General features: G+C 37.5%; 1 protein-coding gene across 1 annotated transcript in view; it reads left to right on the top strand.

The window, feature by feature from the left end:
• LOC106883329 (transient-receptor-potential-like protein) overlaps positions 1-12,500 on the top strand; it is a 157,400-nt gene that overhangs the window by 93,844 nt on the left and 51,056 nt on the right. The window contains exon 5 of the mRNA XM_089365375.1: positions 6,886-7,228. Within this exon, the coding sequence (XP_089221501.1) occupies positions 6,886-7,228 (343 nt within the window). The remainder of the gene's footprint in view (positions 1-6,885; positions 7,229-12,500) is intronic.

Here is a 12,500-nt window from a genome sequence, read left to right as displayed (position 1 = left end):
AATAACCAATTTTCAAGAACTCATCGATGAAAATCCATGAAAATCGATGAAAATTGGTTATTTTCCCTAAAACTATATATATTTTATATATACTTTATCTATAAGGCTCAATTTAATTTTAATTTTTTATAAATTGATTTTAATTGAGTTTTTTACCTGTAATTTTGGATTTTGTCCCTAATATTATTATATATATATATATATATATATATATATATATATATATTGATAGAAATGGTAAGACAACAAAAGAAAGAAAGAGACCTTGATATTATGTAAATAAAGGAATTTGTCTGTAAATATAATATGTGACAATTATTCAGTAGCCATGATAAAACTCCGAGTTTCGGATGACGGGGCGGAAACCCCAGTGCCATCTCTTCAGTTATCGGGCCATCGAAAAAAATATATATATACATGGGAATGTTTTGTTTGGCTGATGCCAGTCCCCCACCCTCTGACTGGCTCCTGTTCCGGCGGCACATGAAAAAGTTCCATCCGAATGTAGTTGATGCCAATACCACCTGACTGGCTCCCATAATGGTGGCACGTAAAAAGCACCCACTACACTCTATGTATGTATGTATGAATGTATGTATGTGTGTATGTATGTATGTATGTGTGTATGTATGCGTCTATGTATGTATGTATGTATGCATGTATGAATGTGCGTATGTGTGTATGTATGTATGTGTGTGTGAATTTAAGTAAGGTGTCTGAGTGTGCATGTATGTATGTATGTATGTATGTATGTATGTATGTATGTATGTTGATACATACATAATAGATGTACACAGCCATACTTTTCTAAGTTGATATTATTATCATTATTATTATTATTATTATTATTATTATTAAGGTGATGAGCTGGCAGAATCATTAACTCACCAGACAAAATGCTTAGCAGCATCCCAACTGTCTTTAAGTTCTGAGCTCAAATTCCACCCATTTTGACTTTGCCTTCCATACTTTCAAGGTTGATGAAATAGATACCAGTTGAGCCTTGGGAGTTGGTGTAATCAACAAGACCTCTCCTACAAAAATTCCAGATAACATTGTGCCTATAATAGGTATCATTATTATTATTATTATTATTATTATTATTATTATTATTATTATTATTATTATTATTATTATTATTGAGTGAGAGAGCAGTGCATGCCATCAAAGTGACACTGGGGTAAAATATACAAAGCCCATTATACCCATCATGACTACCCGTCTGATAAGGGTACACCAGGCACATGCATCACAACCATATGTGCGCGACATGGTGGTCTCATATCAAGATATACAGTGCATGACTTTGCAGGTGGGGCCCAGTTAGAATTTTCTTCAAGTCGAGTAGTCCATCCTGCTCAAAAGGTCCCTGAATAAGGGTTGTTTAAGGATATTGAACAAAATACCCATGTTTCCAGAGGTGTATTATTCAAACCCCAAAGAATTCTTCTCAATACATGACTACGATTCTCCCACACTACTTCTGCTCATGATCAGAGATGTACATATCATCAGCCACTTAGTGGCATGCTTAACTGGCTAAGATCAAACAACTGACAAGCAACTCTGTGGTATTGAGGAGAATATTTATTATTATTATTATTATTATTATTATTTCTTTTTCGGATTTATTCTATAAGGCAGTGAGCTGGCAGAATCATTAGCACACCAGGTGAAATGCTAAGTGCCATTTTGTCTATCTTTACGTTCTGAGTTTGAGGTTGACTCTGCCTTTCATCCTTTCAGGATCGTTAAATTAAGTACCAGTGAAACACCGAGGTCAATGTAATTGACTTACCCACTCCCCCAAAATTTCAGGACTTGTACCTATATTAGAAAGGCGGGCCTTCCTTTCGAATGTTGGGTTGAATTCCTTTCAAGCGTTGGGCTTTATGGAGACAAAGTGGCTGAATTCCTTTTGAGTTTTGGGCCTCACAAAGCCAATGACCAAGACCTTTGGCATTATGTCATGCTTGAGAAGAAAACCCATCAAGCTGAGCAAAACCACAGTCATGGAAGATATTGGTGTCACACAAATGGCACCCGTGCTGGTGGCATGTAAAAGCACCGATTACATTCTCAGAGTGGTTGACATTAGGAAGGGCCTCCAGCCATAGAAAACCATACCAAATCAAACTGGATCCTGATGCAGCCTTCCCAGCATGCCAGCCCAGTCAAAACCGTCCAACCCATACCAGCATGGACAACAGACATTAAATGATGACTACTACTACTACTACTACTACTACTACTACTACAGCTAACATATTTTGTTACCAACTGTTCACTTCCCATGAACCAAGTTGGTGTGTTCTTTTCAAATCTCCAGAACTTTACAGAGACTCCTTACACTGCTAAGTAACACCGTTTTCTGGATATGCTGCATTTTCATTTTTATTCCTATTTTTCCCAACCAATTTTTAATTTCCTTGCTCCATCATCATCATCATCATCATCATCATCATCATCGTTCAATGTCCATTTTACATGTTGGCATGGGTTGGATAGGTGTAATAGAGTATGGTATTAGTTCAGCTCTTTGCATTCCAAGTTCAAATCATGTTATTATTGAGCAATTATAACATAAAATATGATACATAAATAAAGAGACAAATAGAACATAACCACGTCCCATCATCAAAATGATTCATTTGGTTAAGAGAGAAAAGTGGATGTATAACTCGTCATTTTACTAGTTAGCTCTGTAACGTCATTAGTCTAAAGTTCAAACACTTCTAAATATTAAATTTCTCTTTGATATCTTCAGAATCAATAGAATAAATAACATTTATACATTAAATTCACCTTGCTCAAATATTTAAAAGCAAAATATTTCAAAAAAGTTGAAGGAAATAAATCATTATTATCATCATTATTATCATTATTATTATTATTATTATTATTGTTGTTGTTGTTGTTGTTGTTATTATTATTCGCTGTTACAAGGTATTGATGTTATTTCGTCAATATTGATGATTAATACATCAACTGATGATGCAACATCAATGCATCAAATTATGTTTCTTATCTGACCTCAACGCATCATTTCAGATGAAAAGCACTTTTTTGTCCTTCGTTTATGAAAGTCCTTTTATGTCGTTCATATTTATTCTTACTTTGTGTCAAGAACTTTCTGGATAATTCTTGCTGAGTCAAGTAAACAATTCTAATTTTCCAAAGTGTGATGTCAGATTTTTATATCAGTTTTCCAAGGCCACCATAGTAAGTGGCTGGATCTTTTAACTTAGTTACGTTCTTTGTTCTAATGTTTGGGAAATTCATACTTCAAGTTTGGTATTTTGATTCTCTTTTACTTCTCCTATTTTCTCGATTCCGGTATCATCAGGTGAGCATGTAACATCAATTACAAAATATCTTCATAATTCTGGTAGCAAACACAACTGGCAGAATTATTCCCTGCTATCTTCACCTGTGGGAAAACATTCCCCAATATGAGACAGTTGTCTCCACAGTATTTGATCTTTAGCAAGAGCATTCAAGGGAAAACTATGTCAAGACTTATCCATGTTGTGTTGTTATTTCTCCATCTCTGAGGTTGCCAACCTCAGTTTCTCTTCCCATTAACTGTGCCTGCCCAACAGATCTTGCTGGCGCCCCAAACCATTCGTTTATTGAGGCTAAGCAGTTTGGGTATATTATTTTTGATGACAGAAGTAATTGGTAGTAATTCTGCTATTTATCTTAAATCTTCAATTCTGACATGGCCTGAGAGTTTGGAGTTAGTAATAAATCGCATTACATAATTCTGAAAGACTTCTATCTTCTGTAGTGCCACAGAAATCCAGTTGACACATTCTTTTCTACTCTAAGCACAAGGCCTGAAATTTTGGGGAAGGGGGGGGCAGTCGATTAGATCGACCCCAGTATGCAACTGGTACTTAATTTATCAATCCCGAAAGGATGAAAGGCAAAGTCAACCTCGAAGGAATTTGAACCCAGAACATAAAGACAGACAAAATATTGCTAAGCATTTCACCCGGCGGGCTAACATTTCTGCCAGCTTGCTGCCAGTTGACACATTCTAACCCAATGGTTCCAAAAGTGGGCAATATTTCCTCCTTGTGAGGCAGTAGAAAGATCCAGTGGGGGACGTTGAAGAAAAGTGGGATGATTATGGGGTGGCCAAAATAGGGTGATAAATGTAAGAAATATCAATAGGTTAATTAGGTTTAAATTTTAATTGTGAAATACAGTTGTTTTGAATTTGCAACAGAAAGTAATCTAATATTTAGGGTGGGTAAGGGGGGGGGGCACTTGGAATGTGGCCTGGATGCCAAGGGGAGCAGCAGCCTGAAAAAGTTTAGGAACTACAGTTCTAACTGATGTAAGACTGCTAAAGAACATAAGTGTTGTAGGTGTCTGATGCATCTACAACATCTATGTACATCTGAACTGGTGAAGGTGCATGGCTTTGTGGCTAGGGTAATCAGCTCATCATCATAAAGCTGTGAGTTCAAATCCTGGTGGTGCGTTGTGTCCTTGAGCAAGACACTTTATTTCACATTGCTCCAGTCCACTCAGCTGGCAAAAATGGGTAATATCTGTATTTCAAAGGGCCAGCTCTGTCACATTGTGTATCACACTGAATCTCCCTGAGAACTACATTAAGAGTACATGTTAATTTCATGAGCAAGCTGTTCTGTTGATCGAATCAACTGGAACTCCTTGTATCTAAACTGACAAAATAGAGCATTAGTAAAAACGGTTTGTGGTATTCGCTCTGTCTCTTTGCATTCTGAGTTCAACCAGTCTCCTCCCACCAAATTTCAGGCCTTGTGCTTTTAGCAGAATGGATTATTATTATCATCACCACCACCATTATCATCATCATCATTATCATCATCATCATTAAGGTTACAAGCTGGCAGAATCATTAGCATGCTGTGCAAAATGATTAGCTGTATTTCATGCATCTTTATGTCCTGAATTCAAATTCTGCTGAGGTTGACATTAACTTTTATCCTTTTGGTGGGGGGGTCGATAAAATAAGGGCCAGTTGAGTACTAGCGGCGATGTAACTGACTTGCACCCTTCCCCCACAATTGCTGTCCTTGTGCCAAAATTTGAAACCATTATTATTATTATTATTATTATTATTATTATTATTATTATTATTATTATTATTATTATAGACATTGCACAGTATCCAATATTGTGATGTTGATTGAAGATATTGTGTCTACCGGAAGTTTGTACTGTTTGTCAAGTCACAAGAACCTCAGACAAACAATACTTTACGCAATATGCATGCAGTTCCAAGTAGTGCCAACTTTAGAAATACACCTACATTGTAGGGCATTTCTAAAGTTTCTATCTGCTTCTTCAGTTTGGGTGGTATTGAACCCAATGTTCCAATGGCAACAGGAACAACCTTTATGTTTGACTCTCATAGCTGCCACATTTTGGCATTCTCAATTCTCAGGCCTCCATATTTATCAATATTTTCTGCTTCTTCTTATTATTATTGTTGTTGTTGTTGTTGTTGTTGTTATCATCATTATTATTATTACTATTGAAGACATCACACAGTATCCAATATTGTGATGTTGTAGATTGAAGATACTGTGTCTACAAGAGGCTTGTACTGTTTGTCAAGTCACAACTAGGACCTCAGCAGACAGTTCTTTATGCAATATGTGTGCAGTTCCAAGTAATTCACCTAGATTGTAGGCTAATTATAAAGTTTCCAGATGTTCCTTCAGGTTGGATGGTATTGAATTCAGTGCTCCGATGACAACAGGAACAACCTTTATGTTTGATTCTCACAGCTGCTACATTTTGGCAATTTCCATTCTCAGGTCTCCATATTTACCAGTCTTTACTCTTTCTTTCATAATATGTTGATCTCCTGGTTCTGCCACATCAATTATTAAGCACTGTTGTTTGTCCCTCCCAAAGGTTATTACATCTGGCCTTCAGTGCTCTAACACTTTGTCTGTCTGGAAGTCAAAGTCTCAGAGGATCTTTGCCTCCTCATTTTCATCCATTACCTTTCCTGCTGTATGTTGGCATCAAGCACCTGTTATCTCGTATCCATACTTCCGGTATAGTAGCCAGTGGAGGTTTTGAGCTTCTTTGTCATGTCTGTGCTTGTACTCTTTCTGCACAAGACTTTCACAAGCACTAACAATGTGAATCACGTTTTTGACCTTCTTCCCAAACATTCTGCAGAGGTTTGTTGCATTTGTGCAGTATATATCCTTTTTCACTGAGTTTGTTTGTATTCAATGCCTGGTCTTGGGCAGCACAATTAATAAGCTTGGTAGCAAGCTGACGGAATCATTAGCACACCAGGTGAAATGCTCACTGGCATTTCATCCACCTTCATGTTTTGATTTCAAATTCCACCAAGGTCAACTTTGCTTTCATTCTTTAAGGGTCAATAAAATATGTACCAGTTGAGTACTGGGGTCGATGTAATTGTCTATCTCACTCCTCCAAATTTCAGATCTCGTTCCTTTAGAAGAAGGGATCATTTGTATTATTACTGTTCTTGTCATTAGTATTGTTAATAACATTGCCATTATTATCATTAATTAAGGTGGCGAACTGGCAGAATCGTTAGCACGCTGGATGAAATGCTTAGAGGTGTTTTGCCCATCACTACGTTCTGAGTTCAAATTCCACTGAGGTCAACTTTGCCTTTCATCCTTTTGGGGTCAATAAATTAAGAATCAGTTGCATACTAGGGTCGATCTAATCAACTGGCATCCTCCCCCAAAATTTCAGGCCTTATGCCTATAGTAGAAAGGATTATTGTTGTTGATTTTGTCATGGTATGATTTCATTTAACCTTCATTTCTAAAATGGCTCCAGTACAAATTGAAAATCAAACATTTTATTTATATTTTTTTTTTTTTGCAGTTTGTAGCCCACCCACACTGCCAGCAACTTTTAACTTCAATATGGTACGAAGGTCTTCCAGGATGGAGAAAAAGGAATGGTTTCACAAAATTACTGATGTGCATCGGCCTCATACTGCTGTTACCATTTATGGCAGTTTACTATTGGATTTTTCCACGGAGTAAAATTGGACAAATTCTCCGTAGTCCTTTCATGAAATTTTTATATCACAGTGCATCATTTGGTGCATTTCTGTCGCTATTAGTTTGTGCATCAACAGACATTAGCAGCAAACCTGGCCGAGAAAGATTGCGAAGTCCTCCGCCATCAGTTTTGGAATGGCTAATTGTTTTTTGGGTCACAGGTCAGTAAGATTTCATTGTTCATTTGTTATTTTTATGTTGCTGTGTTTTTGTTTTTTTTTTCCTTCTGCTCTACTCTCTGCTCTTGCTCAACTGAGCTGGGGTCATTCAAGGTAAGTGGTTCCAAAGGCATCATCATGTGTAGGGCTGACCAGGTCTACTAGTGCCCCACTCCAGCCCTCACCTCCATCACAAGCAGTCCTGTGCCAGCTCTTCTGTATCTTCCAAGGTGACATCAAGCCTCCGGAGATCTTCCTTAATCACATCCAACCATCTGATGCAGAGCCTGCTACAAGGCCTCTTCCATTCTCCAAGCTGCTGCATCAAACAGGAGCAAGGCCCAGGTAGGATGACCTTACAGGAGAAGCAGAGGACATGTCCATACAAACATGTTATTAATGTCTTATATTGACTTATTTATTTGCTTGGATACTTGTATTTTGCAATCTATTTTTGTTTGTTCTTCCATACTATTTCACACTCTGGAAGCTCTAATTCAGAGAATTATGATATGCATAGTTAAAGACTTTCATGTGGACAATATTTTATTCATGCTGTTCCAGTACTCTAGTTTTATTACCCAAGGTGCACTACCATGCAGTCTTTATTTTGTTCACATTTTTACACACACATGTACACACACATGTATACACACACATACACATACATGTATATACACACATATGTACACACATATACATATATGCACAAAAACACGCATATGTGTACATACACACATGTACACACACAAAATACATGTCCACCAGTGTACACACATAAACACACGCACACATACATACACATACATGTACATGCACACATATACTCATGTACACAAAAACACACATATGTGTACACACACACATGTATGCATACACACACAAAATACATGTCCACCAGTGTACACACACAAACACACACATATACACATGTACACAAAAACACACATATGTGTACGTACACACATGTACACATACACAGGTACATACACAAAATACCAGTGTACACACACATGTACACACACAAACACATGCACACACATAGAAACACAAAGCTCATACAAGCACACTGGTACATGATTATGTTTTAATATATATTTGTGTTTTTGTGTGATTTTTCTTTTGAAATGCCTTAAATCCTCCAATGAAGAAAGTGTTGTATCCTATATGAAACAAGTCCCTAACATTTGAAATGGTTTCTAATTTTAGCACAAGGCCAGCAGTTTTAGGGGAGGGAAGTTAAGTCGATTACATCAAGCCCCAGTGTATAACTGGTATTTATTTTATTGACCCTGGAAAAATGAAAGAGAAAGTCAACCTCAGTGGCATTTGACCCAATGGAAATAAAATAGCAATATTAAAATTTTAGATGCTGAATTTTAGAAAAGTTTTGCATATGCTTACTATTCCATGCACAAATTAAATTTATGGTTGTGTGGTGAGTAGCTTGCTTACCAACCACATGGTTCCGGGTTCAGTCCCATTGTGTGGCACCTTGGGTAAGAGTCTTCTACTATAGCCTCTGGCCGACCAAAGCCTTGTGAGTGGATTTGGTAGACGGAAACTGAAAGAAGCCCGTCATATATATGTGTATGTGTATATATATATTTATATATATATGTATGTGTGTGTACGTGTTTGTGTGTCTGTGTTTGTCCCCCAAACATCGCTTGACAGCTGATGCTGGTGTGTTAACGTCTCTGTAACTTAGCGGTTCTGCAAAAGAGACTGATAGAATAAGTACTAGGCTTACAAAGAATAAGTCCTGGGTCGATTTGCTCGACTAAAGGCGGTGCTCCAGTATGGCCACAGTCAAATGACTGAAACAAGTAAAAGAGTAAAAGAGTAAAAAATGTGTTCATCATCATCATCATGATCATCATCATTCATTATTTAATGTCTGTTTTCCATACTGGCATGGGTTGGTCAGTTTGACAAGAGTGGCTCCATAGTCTGATTTGGCCTCGTTCCTATGGTTGGATATCCTTCCTCATGCCAACCACTTTACAGAGGGGGCTAGGTGCTTTTCACATGGCACCAGTGCCAGTATTTTTTTATATGGCACCATCACCAGTGCTGTTTACATGACACCAACACAAATGGATTTTTGCATAGCACCAACAAGAAGTACTTTTTATGTTGCATCAGCACCAGTGCATTTTATGTTGCAATAACACCACTGCTTTTCACATGGCACCAGTGCCAGTATTTTTACATGGCGTCATCATCCGTGCATTTTAAAGTGCACAAACATCAATGCTTCTTATATAGCACCAACATGAATTGTTTTATGTTGCATCATCACCAATGCATTTTACAGTGCACCAACATCAATTCTTTTTACATAGCACTGACAAATGCTTTTTTATGCTGCATCATCACCGATGCATTTTACGGTGCACCAACATCAAGGTTTTTTACATGACACCAGCATGAAATGTTTTATATGCTGCATCATCACCGATGCATTTTACAGTGCACCAACATCAACGCTTTTTACATGGCACCAACATGAAATGTTTTTTTATGTTGCATCAGCACCAATGCATTTTACGGTGCACCAACATCAATTCTTTCTACATGGCACCAACATAAAATGCTTTTTACGTTGCATCAGCAACGATGCATTTTACATTGCACCAACATCAATGCTTTTTACATGCTAGCAACATGAAATGTTTTTTATGCTGCATCATCACCGATGCATTTTACAGTTCACCAACATCAATGCTTTTTACATGACACCAGCATGAAATGCTTTTATGTTGCATCAGCACAAATGATGTACCAACATCAAATGATGTACCAACATCAAATGATGTACCAACATCAATGCATTTTACATGGCACCAATATAAAAAAAATTTTATGTTGCATCATCAGCGATACATTTTACATTGCACTAACATCAATGCTTTTTACATGGCACCAACAAATGCATTTTATGCTACATCATCACCGATGCATTTCATGGTGCACCAACATCAATGCTTTTTACATGGCACTGACAAGTGCTTCTTTATGTTGCATCAGCACCAATGCATTTTACAGTGCACCAACATCAATGCTTTTTACCTACATGAAATGCTTTTTATGGTGCACCATCACCAGTGCATTTTATGTCACACCAGCACCAGTGCTTTTTATATACCGCCAGTTTCAGTGCTTTTTATAGAGCACCACCACCAAGGAGGTTAGACAGTAATTTTGTTTGCCTGAGAACCGTAGATTTCCAAGATTACCACTACTAGTTATCATCTCTTCCTCCTACCTGACCCACTCTTATTTCTTTTACCTTTTCCCCCAAACACGTTGGCCATTCACTGCATCACTTGTGTCCCTATATTCCCTACAATTAACAATCACCCTAGTCAATCTCTTGTCCCTTTGTCTCTTTCTTCCTCACCTATTTTTCTGTCCCTGCCCACCTCAAGGGATGCCCTGACATATCATCATCATCATCATCTCTCCTTTTCCAGCTACGAGTAGTCATGTATCTTCTCTGCAGCAAGACACCTGTTCTTATTCCTCTACCATACTCTTGCATAGCCCACCTCCCTCAGTACTACCGACTCTCAGTTAAGGAGGAAGAGTCATGTCTTACAAGTTACTTGATAATCTCACTAGTAGCAGTGGCAAAAAAGTTAAAAAAAAATAAATTAAAAAAAAATAAAAGCTAAAAACACCCAGCACATTCTACAAAATGGTTGGCATCAGGAAGATCATCCAACCATAGAAACTGTGCCAAAACAAACACTGAAATCTGACACAGCTCTCTGACCTGTTGCAGCCTGTCAAACCATCCAACCAATGTCAGCATTGAATACAAATAATGATGATGATGATAATAATGATGATGATGATGATGATGTTGGGGGAGGAGAGCTAATTCCCTAATGGTTATTGGTACAAATGTAAATTATAGACTGCCAAGAGATGTTGTTGTAGATTTCAAATCTGTTCCTTATAACTGTTTCGTTTTCCATCTATTATTAATGAAATGATCACATCTACTGGGCAGCTGACCAACAAAACGGTACATAATCTTCTTGCTTTTGTCCCAGACAACTACATTAGGTTTTTGTTGTGTTTGCATTTGACAGAAATTTTGTTGTGTTTTGCAATTGATGGAAAATTTCTCTAGTATCACCCTAAAGACCATTATTGAATCAATTTTCACTTCAAATGGTTGCTGGGGAAAGATGGAGGCAGCATGTATGGATGGATAGACAAACAATTAGAATGGAAGATTGCAAAGAAGCAGGCATAAACAGAAAAGTAGAGAAGAAAATACGATACATCTTTTTTATTCATTTTTACTCTTTTACTGTTTACTATCATTTGATTGTAGCCATGCTTGGGCATCGCCTTCAAGACATTTTTAGATAATTATACTGATCTCAACCCTTGCTTTTTTTTTTACACTTATTTTATCAATTGGATCAATAAGTTACATTTTTTTATAAGAAAGATATAAGTATGCACCAGTTTCTTATTTCTTTATTGCCCACAGGGGGCTAAACATAGAGGGGACAAACAAGGACAGACAAAGGGGTCAAGTCGATTACATCGACCCCAGCGCGTAACTGGTACTTAATTTATCGACCCCTGAAAGGATGAAAGGCAAAGTTGACCTCGGCAGAATTTGAACTCAGAACGTAACGGCAGACGAAATACCGCTAAGCATTTCGCCCGGTGTGGTAACATTTCTGCCAGCTCGCCGCCTTAAGTATGCACCAGTTTCTACTCATTTTCATCATCATCCAGTGTTTTAAATCCGGGTTCTGTCCCCGTTAACAGAAGTGGCCAGATCTACTTCAATGCCATTACAACTGAGGCAGGTAGGTGCAATCCACCCCAACCTTTACGCTGGCTAGCTGGTGCTCATTCTCCCTTGCTATCATGGGGCTTTTTTGGAGAGATGCCAGGAATGTCTGGGTATTTATTATCAAGCTTACAGTACTTTAAAGCAACTCTTAGTTGTTGTATGTTGGTAGTATACACTAGTAGTATACACACACACATATCAGTTTATATGTATAAATACAGTAATCCCTCACCTTATTTTGGTTCACTTATCAAGCACTTGGAACCTTCAGTATATCACAGGTTTCTGTGGCTGATAGATGTTTATAATTTTTTTAGATTTTACTTATTTCTGTGGGAGGTTTTGGAACATAACGCCCGCGATAATTGAGGGATTACTGTACACACATAGACATATACCTATGTACATAGGTATTAAATTCAATACAAATCATAGATCCAACCCAGA

Source organism: Octopus bimaculoides, chromosome Z (assembly GCF_046866305.1).
Source record: "Octopus bimaculoides isolate indiv1 chromosome Z, ASM4686630v1, whole genome shotgun sequence".
NCBI lineage: Eukaryota > Metazoa > Mollusca > Cephalopoda > Octopoda > Octopodidae > Octopus > Octopus bimaculoides.
This window is presented reverse-complemented; position numbering and strand designations above follow the sequence as displayed.